This window comes from Petaurus breviceps, unplaced genomic scaffold (genome assembly GCF_028583685.1).
Source record: "Petaurus breviceps papuanus isolate PSGF00001 unplaced genomic scaffold, PetGlider_PUasm1.0 187, whole genome shotgun sequence".
Classification (NCBI taxonomy): domain Eukaryota; kingdom Metazoa; phylum Chordata; class Mammalia; order Diprotodontia; family Petauridae; genus Petaurus; species Petaurus breviceps.
In genome coordinates this window covers 643,968-660,935 of record NW_027185799.1, presented here as the reverse complement: position 1 = coordinate 660,935, position 16,968 = coordinate 643,968, and the positions used below count along the sequence as shown (strand labels likewise).

At 42.4% G+C, this 16,968-nt stretch overlaps 1 protein-coding gene across 7 annotated transcripts in view; it reads right to left on the bottom strand.

Annotated features, from left to right (window-relative positions):
• Positions 1-16,968, bottom strand: part of PFKFB4 (6-phosphofructo-2-kinase/fructose-2,6-biphosphatase 4) — a 76,569-nt gene that overhangs the window by 14,779 nt on the left and 44,822 nt on the right. For all 7 annotated transcript variants that reach the window (XM_069090600.1, XM_069090601.1, XM_069090603.1 and 4 more), the window contains 5 exons: positions 14,506-14,713; positions 8,461-8,607; positions 7,502-7,606; positions 2,152-2,281; positions 1,870-1,932 (listed from right to left, as the gene is read on the bottom strand). In XM_069090600.1, coding sequence (XP_068946701.1) covers positions 1,870-1,932; positions 2,152-2,281; positions 7,502-7,606; positions 8,461-8,607; positions 14,506-14,713 — 653 coding nt within the window. The remainder of the gene's footprint in view (positions 1-1,869; positions 1,933-2,151; positions 2,282-7,501; positions 7,607-8,460; positions 8,608-14,505; positions 14,714-16,968) is intronic.

Genomic DNA, 16,968 nt, shown 5'->3' with positions numbered 1-16,968 from the left:
TTCCTACTGTTTTCCTCCTTCCACAAGATCCAAAATGCATAAGCAAAAAAAAAACCCAGGAAGGGAATTCAGCAAAACTAATGAACACGTCTAAAAAGTCTGATGTATTATACAGTGTTCCACAGCCACAGAAAGCACACTGCTTCTGCAGAGCAGTAACTCCTTTGGGCTTTAAGAATTTCACAACCTGTGGCTTCAACTGTTTTGTTGCTGCTCTTGCCATTTACTTTGTCAAAGTCATTAGTACATTATTTTGGGGTTTTTTTGGGGGGGAATCTGTTTACTTTTCATCAGTTCATTTTTATCTTTCCATGCTTTTCTGACATAGTCGTTATTTCTTACAGCATAGTTCTACCACATTACATTCACTAGCTTCGATTTGTTTAGCCATTTTGCAACTAACAAGCATCTGTTCTGAGTTTTCTGTTGCCACAAAAGAGCTGCCAGAACTATTTTGACGCCTGGGGGAGGAGGTGTCTTTCTTTTTGTCGTGAACTTCTCTATTTTGCTTCAGTTGGACCAGGTGTTCTCTGAGCTGCTTTCCAACTAAGTCTCAGGATTCTCGGATTCTCTCTCTGATCCACTCTTCATGACACTAGCAGAAGAATCTTCCTAAAGCACAGCTCTGATCACACTGCTGCTTTGCTCTGAAACCTTCAGTGGTTCCCCACTGCTTAATGAACTAAGTATAAAGTCCATGATCAAGGCATTCAGCGTTTTCCAGAGCCTGGCCCCAACCTATCTTTCTAGCCATATTTCACATTATTTCCTTTCACATAATCTGTGCTCCAGCCAAATGAGATTATGCAGTCTTTCATTATCATCCTGCCCTTTTCCATCTCCCTGACTTTGTTCATGCCAACTTCTACACCTGGAATAGACTCCCCAGCTCATCTCCTCTGCATCTCCATCTACTGAAATCTTGGCCTTCCTTTAACACTCACCTCAATTGCTACCATCTCCATGAAATGTTCTGCTATTCCTAGCAATTCCCCACCCTCAAACCTCCCCATAATGCTCTAGACCTATTACTTGTACGTATAATATTCTAATTGGTATTACAATTATTTCTGTATATGAATAATCTCCCTATTCAACTAGTCTCTCTATTCTACTCCCTAAATTCCATGAAGGCAGAAACCACATCTACTTTCACCTTTTCATCACCCCTCAGTGCCAACCCCAACAAAGCTTTGCACACAGTAGGCTCTTAGATGCTTGCTGAATTCACTTGAAAGGAATGACATCTGAAATCACTTTAGTGGTGGGCGATTTCCCCAAAGCAGGACCAAGAAGCAGCTAGACCAGCTGTACCAGCTGCAAGCTCATGTTACAATCTCCCCACTTCACTGCATTTCTCAAATTGAACATTTCTCAGGCTTTAGCAGGATCATTTGCTTGGGTGGGGGGGGTGTGGAGGGAGGGAGGGGGAAAGGGAGAGAGTGTATGTGTGTGTGTACATGACTCCCTCTTAGAGAAGAGCTAAAATAAATATGTTCCATCCTCATACAAGATCAGTGAATATCTAGTCAGCACAAAGAATTAATGATAGCATAGGGCCTATGTGCCATTCGCTTTAAAAGCCACACTCTTTGGAATGGGAGATGGTGGGTACTGGAATCAACGGGACATGATCACTCTTGCTCCTTTTCTTCTGGAATTTACACAAAATCCCCTACACATACAGTAATTTTGGGATATCTCTTGGTAGGTCACTTTTATAAACCTCTTGTCTATTAAGTAGTGTCTCAGACCATCATTTTTATTTATTCAATATCTAGGTCCCCTGGAATACCTGGCTAGGTCACAGCACACATTCTTTGGCACATTCAGGCAGACTGACTGGGATCAGCAGGGGTCTTTTCTTACCATAGGCCACTGGGGTTAGCTTTAAAACTGTGTGCAGCGGGCACTTGAGATAAGGCAGTTGTTCTGAGAAATATAAATGGGAAAGAAAGTTAGTCACCTCACAAAAACACTGAATCCTCTCAAAGCACAAACAACCTCTACTGAAAAGCCCTGCCCAAAGCCCACCACAGGTATCTGTTCCCAATTGCCCTTCCATGACATATGGCGCGGACACAAAGACATCCCAGGAGGCTGTTTGGATGGTTCTCAAAACCTGGGCAGTACCACCTTTGGTACCCATACCTGCAGTCTTGTCTAGAAAATAGGCAAGCAGGCAGCGCATTACAGCTTGGTGACAGATCACAAGGACATTCTCCTGCCTCTCCAACTCCATGATTACTGGCTCCAGTCTCTGTACAAGGTCTTCATAAGACTGAAAAAGAACAGAACTGCTGAGCAGATGTGACGAGACTCAATTACAGCAGGGGTGGAACAGGATGGAGTGGAATGAAGAGGGAAAGTGGCCAGGACCCAGGGGCAGGGTTGTGCAAATAAGGGAAGTGAGTACACACCTCTTCCCAATGCCACAATCCTGAAATCAATGATGTCCTTCCTATCTCTTCCTAAATCTGAGCTTTTCTCTAACCAGTAAGGCAGAAACTGATCCACAGGGAGGAAACAGGAGGGGGATAAGTTGGGCTCCCTGTCCCTACAAGTACATCCTAACCACCAGTTTCCATATCATCACTGGGGCCTCTCATGCTCACAACCACACCAATGGCTTCAGAGCCTTCATTTCAATCTCTCATCTATACAGAGATCCCTTCTATAGATTCTCGCTGCAGATGACCAGGGCAGACAGATGGCACTGTGGACAGAGTGCCAGGAAGACCTGAATTCAAATCTGATCTCAGACATTTACTCCATGTTTGACCCTGGGCACGTCACTTAACCCATAGAGTCATAAAGGGTCAGACAAGACTAAAAACAACTAAAGATGGACACACTCAATGACAGGGCACTCACTATGATTCATGAGGCAGCCCATATTGAACTTGTATTAAAAGTCCCAGATCCTTGTCACATGAACTCTTGTTTTCACCTTGAAGAAATGTCAGAAGCTACAAGGTGAGCAACCCAAGGCAGCAGGCCAGAATCAGGTGCAGACTTGCTTCCACACTGGCTAATGGTGTAATTGTGAGAATGAAGTAAGAGAGGGAAGGCTTATGGAAGGAGTGCCCAAAGTGTCCATGGTGGTTAGGGATTCTAAAGACCAATTCCTTCTTTAACAAAAAGAGTTAGCATTTATGTAGTGCTAACACCCAGCACAGCCTCCTGGAATGTCTTTGTGTAGTTGGGAATAGGAGGTGCTTGTGGTGGGCAAGGGCCTTTCAGGAAAAGTTGTGATAAGTCAGTTTTCTGTGATGTGACTAACTTTCCTCCCTTATCTGCATTCCTCAAAACAGCTGCCTTATCTCCTCCAGAGGCTAATGCACACAATTTAAAAAAAAATTTTTTTTTTTACTGCACACAATTTTAAAACTAATCCCAGTGGCCTATAGTAAGTAAAGAGGCCTGTTCCTTATCTTCCAGCCCAGTCCCTCTGCCTGAATGTGCCAGAGAGTGTGTGCTGTGATCTAGGCTTTTGGTGGCAATCCCTTTGCAGGCTAAGCATACTTCCAGTTTGACCTGTGATATCTGATAAAAGACTGAGCAGGTAACTAAGAGCCAACCTGCCTCCTGAAGGAGATAAAGAAGATGAATGGAGGATGATTCCACCTGGTCAGGAGATGTTTTTCCTAGTACTGGGTTTCTCTGGTACGGGGGAGTATTGAGTCAGGGACTTTCCAAAAGGTGTTGGCTAACTCTGTGTTAGCATGGACTCTGGAAGACCACTTTTGCAAGTCAGCATAATTATGGACCAATCACAGTCTTTTTAGTTTAGTTGGCACCAGCTGACATTATGTAATGAACTTATATAACAAAACTGTATCTGCTCTGATTGTATGAGAGGGTCTCTGATCACTGAGTGATCACTGATCTCTATTATTGGTCATTGCTAGCCTTGCCAATAAATAGATTACGCTCAGACTTTTGTGCCTTGATTTCTTTCAATCAAAGATTTTTCACAACACAGGTGGATGGGCAGGCAGCTTGGGGTGGTCCAGGCATGTTGAACATCAAAGAGGAATTGTGTAAATGTGGGGCATGTTTACTGAAAAGTGAGCACCCCACAGACAGTTACTGCTGATTGCTAGCTTTCCCTTCCCTGGTAGAAGCTACAAACTGTTTGGTTATCTCTAATTAAATGCATTTTCTTACACTGAATCCCAGCTCTGGTGCTTTATTGTGGCATGGAGGCAATACCAGTGACAAGAGTATGCAAGGAAAAAGCTCTGTCAGGTCTGGCTCAGGCTGGGAGGGTTTAATGTACTCAGGTTTACAGCACTGTATGCATCCTTGTCTCTTCTCTCTCCCCTTCAACTTCCATTTCCTCAATTATTAATGTATGGGCTGTGTACCTGTCATGTGAAGACTAGCCTGGTCAAGTTCTGGGAGACATTGTCCCAAAGAGAGAGTATTTTATAGGCCATGGAAACTCTCAAAGGCCATCTGCTAAGTTGCAGAGGAGTTGTGATCAGCACAGATGGAGGATTCACATGAACAAAATCATAAGATGTTTGGAGAACTGTAATATGTTGCTTCTTACTTGCTACAACCCATCCCATCACTATATTTAGGGTCACATAGCTACTAAGTGTCTTTGGTTGGATTTGAACTCTGGTCTTTCTACTCCAGGGCCAGTGCTCTAAACATTGTGACACCTAGCTACCCCATCATCAGTACCTTTTTACATTAGAAGTTTTGAACCTTTTCTTGTGTGTGTTATGGACCCCTCTAAGGTGAGACCTATAGACCCCTTCTCAGATAATGTTAGATAGATAACAAAAATATATAGGATTACAAAAGAGCCAATTAAATTGAATTAGTTATCAAAATAATAACAAGACAAGTTTGTGGACTCTAGGAAAAGAAGTCCGGATTTTGTAAGGCATGTGTTATCCCACTGGAATCTCTGTTATCTGCATGGTCAGGTTGTGGATCATCAAGAAGCACCTGATGATTTGGGGGCACAGATTCCATGAAAGAGTTCTAGGTTATTCAAATGACCCTAGGGCCCAGAAGGGCACTGTGGACTTTATTGGATGATGATTCCAAGAGATCTAAATGCACCCAGGACCTCTTGGTGACACTATCTAGGGCCCTTCTAGATGAGAGGCTGAACCACAGAGGGCTAATTAGCTTTGGACAGGAAACATCTCCAGACCAGGCCTTCAAATGTCTTCCACAACTCTGTGGCCAATTAGGAGCTGCTATGGAGGTAATTTTTCTTTCTTTTTTTTTTTAATTCAGTTTTATTTATTTTATTTTCAGTTCCAAATCTTTTTCCTTTCTCTTTCTTCTCCTCCACCCATTGAGAAGGCAAGAAAAACAAAACGCATTTCAACGTATTATCATGCAAAACAAATTTCCACTTTGGTCACGTTCAAAGAAAAAGAACGAAAAGAAAATATGCTTCAATCTAAACTGAATCTACCAGTTTTCTATATGGAGAGGGTCAGAATTGTTTCATCACGAGTCCTCTCAAATCATTAGTGGTCATTGTGTTGATCAGAGTTCTTAAGACTTTTAAGTTGTTTATCTCTTTACAACTGTTATTGTATAAATGATTATTCCATAAATACTGTTGTTATTATATAATTGTGATCCTGGTTTGGCTTACTTCTATTTGCATCAGTATATACAAAATTTCTCAGGTTTTTTGGGAACCATCTCCTTCATTACTTCTTAAAACGCAGTGGTCCATCACATTCTTATGCCATAACTTGTTTGGCCAGTCCTCAATTGATAGCATCCCTTTGGTTTCCAATTCATTGCTACCACAAAAAGAGCTGCTACATTTTTTTTTTTAAATACAGGTCCTTTTTTTTCCTTTTAGGCCATTTTATAGCTCCAACACTAATGCATTAAAGGACCTGTTTCCCCATAGCTCCTCTAAGCATTTATTTTCTTTTTCTTTAATCTGATTATTGTAAAGTGGTACCATGGAGTTATCTTAATGTACATTTCTCTAATTATTAGTGATTTAGAGCATTTGAAAAAAAATATGGCTATTGAAAGCTTGGATTTCTTCCTTTGACCATTTATCAATTTGTGGAGGCAATTTTTCAAATCAAACCATTATACTAAGCTCAATTTGCAGTACCTGGGGGGAGGCTAACTGTCCTTGGGAACGTTCAGGTCAGAAATCTGTCTTGCTTAACAACTAGCAGAGGGCCAGCTAGAAGTCTCTGTCATTCTAAAAAAAATTTAATTTTAATTTTTTTTATTCTGAGTTTAATAAATGTCAAATAACATGAGCATTTGCATAATACATAGTAAATCAGAAAAAGAAGAATTCACATGAAACTTCAGATCTGTATTATGTAGAGCTTACTTTTCTTTTTTAAGTATAAAATATGTTCAACATATAGCTTTCAAAGCTATCTTTCCTGATTCTGCTTCTTTCTGACCTTCCTTCTGTTCTCTTCTTGGTACTTAAAAAAATTATGACCCAATGCCTCTCTTTCTTTTCTTTTGATACTCCATTCCCCTATTCTCCGTCACCCTTCAACCCTCCCCTACTGGGAAGAAGTCCATGTAACAAATACGCCTAATCATACAAATCCAATTCCCACACTGAGTCTGTATCACTAACAAGGGCCAGAAGAGGGCAGCAGCAACATAAGGTTAATCCTGAGCTGCAGATGGCGACTGCCTCTCAGTGCTGGGTGAGGGAGGCAAAGGAGTCCATCAGCTGGAAGCCCCTTTGGTATCTTGAGGGCTTGGCAGATCTCAGCTCTGACGCTGACAAGCCTGAGGATCCTGGCCTGAGAGAGATGGAGGGACTAGTAGTTCGTCACCTCCCATGGGAAAGGTATAAAACCACCTTAAATCCAGCCCCCACAGAGCAGGCTCCATTTTCTAGATACTGTCCTGGGTCTAGTTTACCTCCTTTAGGAGAGGAAGCAAGGCCCTAAGTTCACGGGGGCGTATGCTGGAGCTTTCCCAACACTGGAAATTATTTCTAGGGACACTGAAGTGGCCAGACCTCCCTCAGGGACCTGGCTGAAAAGTTCCAGGGAATTTATGCCCAAACCAGAGCCATCCCTGTGTAGAATCTGGATTGGTCAGGTACAGATGGACAAGGGCCATGCTGCTCTCCTGGGGAGACCCATGCTCAGAATGGGATTGGGGGAGGGAGGGAATTACTTGTGGCCAAGGTCACACAGGGGCTATTGCAGCTGCAGCCACATCTCTTTATCCTTTCTCTATGTCCATGGCAAGAGATAAGCAGTGACCCCAGACAAGACTGCCAAACCGTGAGAGACCCATCTCTAGCTAGGTCGGAGGTTCTTATCTAAAGGGTACGTGAATTGATTTTCTACTATTTTGATGGCTGTATTTCAATATATTTAATTTCCTTTTAAATCCTAAATACTTAGTCTTACTAATTTAAAAAAAACATTGTTCTGAGAAGGCAGCCCTCTTCTCTTCACTCCAGTCAAGCCTAGGCTCACAAAGGTCTGAGGCCTGAAAAAAGGACACATACCTCTCCCTTTGGATATCGGTATCTATACTTGTCTTGATCCCGAAGTGCAAATTCCAGAGGGTGATACTCTTGAATTTCTTCATATGTCATTTCTTCACAGACACCCTTGAAAACAAGACCAGAAGGCATCAGTTTTATCACCCCCCTAAACCACAGTTCTATCGCTAGAGTTCCAAGTATCAGGTATTCTCCAGCCCTGGACACATTAGCATTATTATGGGGTAATTGGGAATTACCCCATATACTCTGGAGCTCTCTGTCATCCAGGTAATTGCCCCCCTACTCTATGCCTTCATATTCTAGGTATTGCTCCCTCATCCTCATTCTGGAAAAATGAAGTCCAATATGAAGGGTGAGAAAGGTGGGTTTAGGAATCAAGAAGCTTGCCAACCAGGTGGATAAATTATGAACTTTCTCCCCTTCCTGACTGGTAGGACCTCCAAGCCTGTATGGTGAAACATGATACATAAGGAAAATAAAATTTATAACAGGCAGTTTGTGCTAAGGACCACAGTAGGGGCTCTAGTAGTTCAAAGAAGCTAAGGCCTCTAAGATTGGGATTAATGGGGGAGCTTCTTGGAAGGGGTGGCATTTGAGCATGGCATTGAAGGAGGGGTAGTATTTGAAAAGGTGGAAAGTAGGTGGGAAGACTTCCAAGCAAGGGGAAGAATATTAAGAAATTATAGGGCGGGGACTTTATACAGGGTATAAATGGTGAGGAGTCATCTCCATAGAAAGACAAGACTGGACCATGTTGTAAAGAGTCCTGAATGCCAGGCAGGATAAGATATGGACACCCCTGGACATGTTCCTATTTGATCTATAGGCAAGACCTACTCTAGACTTCACCCACACTTCCCAAGTGAAAGGAATCACGTCTCCACTTGTTGATGGGGTAAATAGGTGTGTGGGTATGATATTCATTACAATGCCAATAAGGTTGGGGGAGGGAGACTTACTGCATCAATTTCATTCAGAACCTTCCACTGCTCATAGGGGACACCCAGGGCCTCTGCAGTTTGAATTGTCCTCTTCATCTGGCTAGTCCAAACCTTCAGATCTTTGATATTCTGCTCATTAATGAACCGGGCCAAGCTCTTAGCAAACTGAGGGCACAAAGAAAAATTAGACTCAGCAATCATGGACTTGCCTTCATTCATGGGTTCCCTGAACTCCCTGCAAAGCAGAAATCACCCAATCAAAAGAAAAAAGGAAAAAAAAGAAAAAAAATAGCACCCTTTCACTTGTGTTTCATAAAAGCATGAGAACACCCCCCCCCCATTTCCCTCCACCAAACAAAGCCTGTTCTGACTGTAGGTCTGTGCAGATGGATCATCTGTATCTAATCGTGAACAAATCAAATTCTGAGTGGTTATGTCCTCTGGATTGTCCCCAAGTGAAGGACAGTGGCTCTGATGTCTGGATAAATTCCAAAAGGGTCTTAGTGAATTCTTTAAGGGAGTCTTGGCTACTCAAATGTCTGGAGAATTCTCCTGCCTGTTGTCAAAGAAGTGCCAGCATAGTAGGTCTGGCTCAAGCTGAGTGAATTCCAAGTGAATGGAATAATTTCTCAAGCTGAATTCAGCCTGATCAATTAGCGATCATCATCTTTCACTCCCTGCACCCTACCATTCCCTCACATTATTGCCTTCTCATCCCTTTCACAGCCAAACTCCTAAAAAAAAACCCAAATCCCCAAAAAAACAAAATCTGATTACACTTGTTGCCTCCTTGTCCTGTCCTCTCACTCACTTCTCAATCCCTTGCAATCTAGTTGCTGACGACATCACTCAACCGAAACTTCTCTTTCCCAAGTTAATGACCCTATTGCCAAATTCAATACTTTTCTCAGTCCTCATTCTTCTTGACCTTCCTTCAGCAATTTACACTCTTACCTCCTGAACAGTCGCTCTCTGATGGGTTTTTGGTTTTTTCTGCCCTCTCTTGGTCCCACTCACCCCTCTGACCACTCCTCAGTTTCCTTTGCTGGGATGTGATTCCACACCTCAACCCCCAACTAGGAACATACAACAAAGTCCTAGGCCATCAGGTTCTCTCTCTTGGTGATCTCATCAGCCCAGCTCCCATAGGTTATATAATGATAAATTAGGCAAATGACTCAAATATATACATCTAGCCCTAGCCTCTCTCCTGAGGTCTAGTCCTGCTTCTTCAGCCACTTTCTAGATATTATGAATTGGATGTCTCAGAGATATTTCAAACTCAACATGTCCAAAACAGAACTCATTATCTCCCCCAACTCCAAACTTCCTTATTTCAGCCAGGTGCCACCTTCCTTTCAGTGGCCCAAATTTGCAGCCTCCTAGCCATTCCTGATTCCTAAGTCCATCATTTTCCATATCCAATTGGTTCAAGGGCCACCTCCTACCCAAGCCCTTTCCTGATCCTCCCAGAAACCAGTGGGTGCTGAGCCATGTCCAACTCTTGGTGATCTCACTAGCTACTAGCAACCCCCCACCCTAAATATTTCCTGTATTTATTTTTTATATGTTGTATGGAGGGGTAATAAGAACCAGCCTCACAGTTAGGAAGACCCACCTCTGACACAGATTGATGGAGTGAAAACCAGGCAAGTTACTATACCTCTCAGTACTCTTGGTAACGGTAAGCTACAAGTTGCAGAGAATATGTCAGCTTGCATGGATAGACTTTCTCACTTGGGAGTTTCCTAGTGAAAAAACAGGACTGCACTCTATTCTTAAATCTTACATATATTTATACAGGGTGTCCTTTTTCAGTGCTGTTTTTAGCTTTAATAACTACACTTGAAACATTATTTAAGCTTTTAAAATATATATTTTAAAAATACATTTTATTATAAAACAACATAACTGCCATTTTGTACCTTAATCCCCAAACTTTGCAAAAACTTTAATCAGCTGCCACTCAGTGACTGAAAAAGACTGCATTTGTAACCCTAGTCTAAAAATCATCCAAACAACAAGTTCTGTTTTACGTGTACTAATAGTTCTAATGTGACTATAAAAGAAAAAGTCTAAAGGAGCAAGACTAGGTTACTGAGGTGGCCAAGCAAGAGGGCCTCCTGGACCTATCCGCTGGTCTGAGAAAGTGTCATCCAGAAAAACAAGACAAAACAAAACAAAAAAAACCTGTTGCACAGTTTTTATATATTGTATGTTATAGATATGTATATTACAGGTAATACGGGGGGAGGAGCAGAGTCAAGATGGCAGAGTAGAATCACAACCTCCAAACGGCTCCGGCTTCCACCTTCCCCAATCAATGTAAAAAGGGGACTCTGAACAAACTTTGGAGCTGCAGAACCCACAAAATGACACAGAGAAGATAACCTCCCACTGAGGACAGCCCGGCAGGAATTGGCCAGAGCAGTGTTCTGGGAGCCGAGCTTGTGGGCAGGAGGTTTTAGCCCCAGGGCGGGGACTCCAGATCAGCAGCAGCTGTGGCCGTTTCCAGATTGCAAAGGACAAAGTCAGAGGTCAGTGCAGTCTGGACTTTGGGACCCAGTAACTGGGAGTGCGTCAGCTTTTGCCCCCGGGGCAAGAAGCTGCTGAGACACCGGCACAGCCAGCCAGCGCCACATGGCAGCTTCAGTTCCTGGCCTGCAGAGTGCAGGGGGACCAAGCACCAGTCTGAGGGGTAATCGCTCTTGCTTTAACCTGCTTGAATCTGGATTGCAGTCTAGGGTGGAGGTCCTGAGGTATGTGTCCAGTTTGCCAGAGCGTGTGGAGGCCTCAGAGATCCCCATCTAATATCTCCGGCAGCTGAAAAAACCCCAGCATTTGGGATGAAAGTTCCCCTGTCCGGTGGCAGAGTCCTACTGTGGCAAAAAACCCAGGAGTCAAGTGACTGAGGGGCGACATGACCAGGCAAAAGAAACAAAGCAGACAGAAGATTCCAACGTTAGATTCCTATTTTGGGGACAAAAAGGAGCAAAGCATGGAACAGGAGGAAGACAGTGAAGTCAGAACTCCTGCACCAAAAGCTTCAAAGGAAAATACAAGCTGGTTACAGGCCATAAAGGACCTTAAGAAGCAGATAAGAGAAGTGGAGGAAAAATTGGGAAGAGAAATGAGAATGATGCAAGAAAAGTACTAAATGAGTCAACAGCCTGAGGAAAATCACACCTTAAAAAATAGACTAACTCAAATGGAAAAAGAGGCTCAAAAAGCCAATGAGGAGAAGAATGCCTTAAAAAGCTGAATTTGCCAGATGGAAAAAGAATCTCAAAAGCTCACTGAGGAGAATCATTGCTTCAGAATTAGACTGGAGCAAATGGAAGCTAATGACTTTATGAGAAATCAAGATGCTGTTAAACAGATCCAAACAAATGAAAGAAAAGAAGGCACTGTGAAGTATCTCATGGGAAAAACCACTGACCTGGAAAATAGATTCAGGAGAGAGAATTTAAAAATTATTGGACTTCCTGAAAGCCATGATCAAAGTAAGAACCTAGAAATCATCCTCTAGGAAGTTCTCAAAGAAAAATGCCCTGGTGTTTTAGAACCAGAGGGCAAAATAGAGGTTGAAAGAATCCACCAATCACCTCCTGAAAAAGATTCCAAAAAGAAAACTCCTATTATAGCCAGGTTCTGGAATTCCCAGATTAAGGAGAGAATATTACAAGCAGCCAGGAAGAAACAATTTGAATATTGTGGAAACACAATCAGGATAACCCAGGATCTGGCAGCTTCTACACTGAGGGATTGAAGGGCTTGGAATATGATATTCTGGAGGTCAAAGGAGCTGGGATTAAAACCAAGAAACACCTACCCAGCAAAACTGAGTATCATGTTTCAGGGGAAAATATGGTCATTTAGTGGAATAGAGGACTTTCAAGCATTCTTGATGAAAAAACCAGAGTTGAATAGAAAATTTCATATTCAGATACAAGAAGCAAGAGAAGCATGAGAAGGTAAACAGGGAAAAGAAATCATAAGGAACTTATCAAAGTTGAACTATTAACATTCCTGCATGGAAAAACAGTAATTTTGTAACTGATGAAACTTTTATCAGTATGAAAATAGTTTAAGGGAATAGAAATATGTATATATGTCTATATATGAGGGTATATGGGCAAATGAATACATATATGAATGTGTGTATATATGTTTACAGGTATACATAGAGAGAGGGCACAGGACCAATTTAACAGGAAGGGATGATACTTAAAAGGTGAAATTAAGAGGTGAGAGAGGAATATAATGAGAAGAGATGGGGAGAGACAGAATGGGGTAAACTATCTCATAAAGAAGAGGCAAGGGAAAAGGGTTACAATGGAGGGGAAGAATAGGAAGGCAAAAGGGAATGGGTCAACCTTATTCTCATTGAATTTGGCTTGGGGAGGGAATGAAATACACACTAAATAGGGTATCTCACCCTTCAGGAGAGTAGGGGGGAATGGGATGAGAGGGGGGATGATGGAAGGGAGGGCAGGCTGGGAGGGAGGGAAGTTGGAAGCATCCACTTTTGAAAAGGGACGGGATCAAAGTAGAGAATAGAACAAGTGGGAGGTGGGATAGGAGGGAGGGAAATATAGTCAGTCTTTTACAATATATCTACTATGTTACTGTTTTGTATTAGCTACACATGTACAACCTATACTGAACTGCTTATCTTCCCAGTAAGGGTGGGTGACAAGGGAGGAAGGGAATGAATCTGGAATTAAAAAGTTTTAAAATCAAATGTTTATGTATATATATTTCTATATATATAATATATATACTATTATTAATACTATTTTATATGCAATTGGGAAATAAGATATACAGGCACTGGGGCATAGAGATCCACTATGCCCTACTGGAAAAGTCGAAAGGGGTATGGGAGAAAATATGGGAGAGAGCAGACTGGAGGAGGGGATATCCTGTGGGACTGCTATTTTGGGGGGGTGGGTAGGGGAAAAATGGGGAGAAAATCTGTAACTCAAAATCTGGTGGAAATGAATGATGTAAATCAGAATTTAATAAAGCATTTGAAAAATGAAAAAATAAATAAATAAAAATTAAAAAATAGATAATATGTATATATAATATATAAATATTATATGTATATTATATATATAACAACAGGGTGCTTTGGTTAAAATTAAAATTTTTAAAGTTATTCAAAATTCACAAAATGAAATAGAAAATAAATTTAAATAATTAAGCTTTCAAAATGGCATTTTTGTAGGTTTGTAGTAGTTATTATTTCTGAGGTTCTTAAAGCTTAAACCTGCACCTAAACTTTTGGGACACCCTATATCTGTACATGCTGTCTCCTCAAAAGAATGCAAGGCAGGGAGGGACTGCTTTATTTTTGTCACTGTAGCCCCAGTGCTTAGCACAGTGCCTGGCATTAGTTGGAGCTTAATAAATACTTGCCAATTGACTGACTTCCCAGAAAGGACGATTTGCTTCAACATCCAGTGTGCCACAAGTTTTCCACCAAGAAGTGAGGATCCCCATGACTCCACAAAACCTCAAATACAGAGCAATGCACATTTCTAATGAGAAAGGCTAGGAGGACCATCCTAGTCAAACTTGTGTTAACTTAGGCCCAGGTGATCAGCACTGATGTGAGTGAATACACGGAAAATGGTCTCTATCCAGCTTGGAGGCTCTCAGCTCTTACTTCTCACAGCAGGAAAGGGAATCCTATCAATTCCCATATCCATAATTTCCTACACAAAAGCTGTACCATCCACATGAGCTCACATCATTTGGGCTCTGGGAAGGGAGAGAAGATCCAGCTGTGAAAGATTCTACAGTGCAGACACATAAACCAGCCTGAGCATTCTTGGCTTAGCCTCTTTCTGTCTGCAGGATGACCTTAGGGCAGTCAATTAACCTCCCTTAGATTCAATGTCTTCATCTGTAAAATGTAAATGGTCACTTATGCTACTTACCTCCCAGGGCTGTTATGATGATCAAAAGAAAAAACACATCTAAAGCACTTTCTAAATGGTAAAGAGGTATGTGAGTCTCAGTTACCATCACCCTGAAGAGATCATCATCACATACCTCTTTCCCCCTTGGAGACAGTCCTGTGTCCCCACCTATCCTTCCTTTAAGATTCAGTTCACTTTCTCCATGGCGACAGAGGTAGATGGAGCGAGGGGTCACATGAATATTCATGAGGTAGTAAACAATCCGACTCTGAATATGGTCCATCACTCGATTTACCAGGTAACTCCGTCCCACATCCATGATCTTAATATAAGAGAGATCCCTTTCCCCCAAAGAGGAGGGAAAGAGGGAAAAGGGAACAAGAGATAGAAACGGGGCCAGAAAGAGGGAGGGAGGAAGTTGGAGAGAGAGAAGAAAATGAAGGGGAAGGAGAAAGATACCAGGAAAGAGAAACACACATGGGGGAAAGAAAGTAGAGAGAAAGATATAGAGATAAAGGGAATGGAGAAGGGAGAGAGAGAAAGAGACAGAGATAGGAGAGATGGAGTGGGAGGAGACAGGGAAGTGAAGGAGAGATAAAGAAAATGGGACATGATGAGAAGGAAGAAAGTAAAGCAGCAGATGAGGGGAAGAATGAAGAAGGAACATATCGAAAGGCAGAAAGAAGGGAAAGACATAGAGTCCAAGGAAAAAGGGAGAGGGGAGGAAGAGACAGAAAGGGAAGGAAAGGAAAGGAGAAAGAAGACAAAGAGAAAAATGGAAAGAAAGTCTCATTAGGACAGCTCAAGCTTCCAGATCAAACTTCATTGGCTCAAATAAAAAGGACATTTCAATCAAATTCTTAGCTATATCATCACCTCACACATGGCACACACTTCCATAACAAAAAGTCTTTGCAAACAGCTTTGGTTCATTAGTTGACAGAGGACAGGGCAGTAGGAGGCCACTGTGATGCTGGTGGGATCAGACAAGGATCACACGTGTACTCTCTAGGCTTCTAGTGTACACTGAAGAGTTCACTTACACACCACACGTGACAGACAATCTGACCTGCAGGACAGCAGAATCTCTGGCCCAACCAGCCACTTTTAATGGAGTTCCATTGACCTTTCATAAAACAAAAGGCCAAGTGGGTCTGTCCCAAGTTTTCATTCTCACCATGCTCTTCTTGTCCCCTGTAACCCCTTCATCTCATGCCACATCTGTGAGTCAAACCAAGAAGCCATGTTAAGCACCATTGACCTCAACAGGACCTGGCCAAGTTGGTAGATATCACTCTCAGTATCTCCCACTAGGGTTTTTTAGGCCATAGGAATGCAGATTTAAAACTGGAAGGGACCTTAGAGGCCATCAAGTCCAATGCCGTCCTTTTACAGATGGGAAAATTAAAGCACGGAGTGAGCAAGTGACTTCCCTAAAGTCACTCAGCTAAGTGTCTGAGTTGGGATTTGAACCCATACCTTCCTGACTCTAAGCCCAGCATTCTCTCCATTACACTGTTCACAATCTCTCTCTCTTGGTCCTCGTCTCCCCTCTTCTACAAAGCAACCAGTGGTCAAGTTAACCCATGCAACCTGACACATCTGTCCAGAGGTCTGCAATGTGCCTAATGCTGTGCTAGGCTCTGCTGAATGTGGATGCTGAATGTGCTAAGAAGGGGCACAAAAAAGGCTCCATATGAAAACTGAGGTCTTCTTTGTACCTAACACTGGGTTTTGCTTATTCGATGAGAAGGAGGGAAAGGATGAAAGTTTCAATGAAAGACTACGAGCCAGCTTTCAGTGAGCCATGTGGTACAGAAGAAGATCATTCACATAGTTTCCGGCCCCAGAGACCTTGCAACCTATAAGCATTCTGAGTGCAGGTGCAAGGGGTGCTAGGATGCTGTCTATGAACCAGAACTCTGGGATAATTCTCAACATTGTTACACAGCTCTTCATGGAGAGCAAGGGTCCTGTTTACCCTGGGAACTTCCTGTTGTCACCACTAATCATCACAGCAATAAAAGCATGCAGGACAATAACTGTCAGAAGGATAAAAGAAACTGCTTGTGAGCCTCCACAGCTACTGAAGCCAGAGGGAATTCAGCCAGGGACCCAGGCAAAGGGGTGAGCCTGGATATGAACCGGTCAGATCTGGTCCTATCTTCTTCCTATTGTCCAAACCAGCAGACTCAGTCCCCAGCAGTTAACACCCAAGAAATTCAGGGTATCACTGGCTACTAGCCGGGCCAGTCAGTGAGGGTGACCGGAAGCTGCTCACTGGTCTCAGACAGAGATTACCTAGGCTTATTCTAGAAGCATGATCAGGAAAGGTTATTTTAATGGGATTTTGAAAGGTTTCGTTTTCTTTTTCTCTAGGCAGCTAGGTGGTATAGTGGATAAAGTGCTAGACTTTGAGTCAGGAAGTCCTGAGTTCAAATCCTGCCTCAGATATTTACTAGCTGTTTGATCCTGGGCACATCATTTAACCCTCTGCTTGCCTCAGTTTTTTCATCTGTAAAATGGGGATAATAGCACCTACCTTCCAGGGTTGTAATGAGGATAAAAATCTTTGTAAACCTTCAAGTGCTAAATA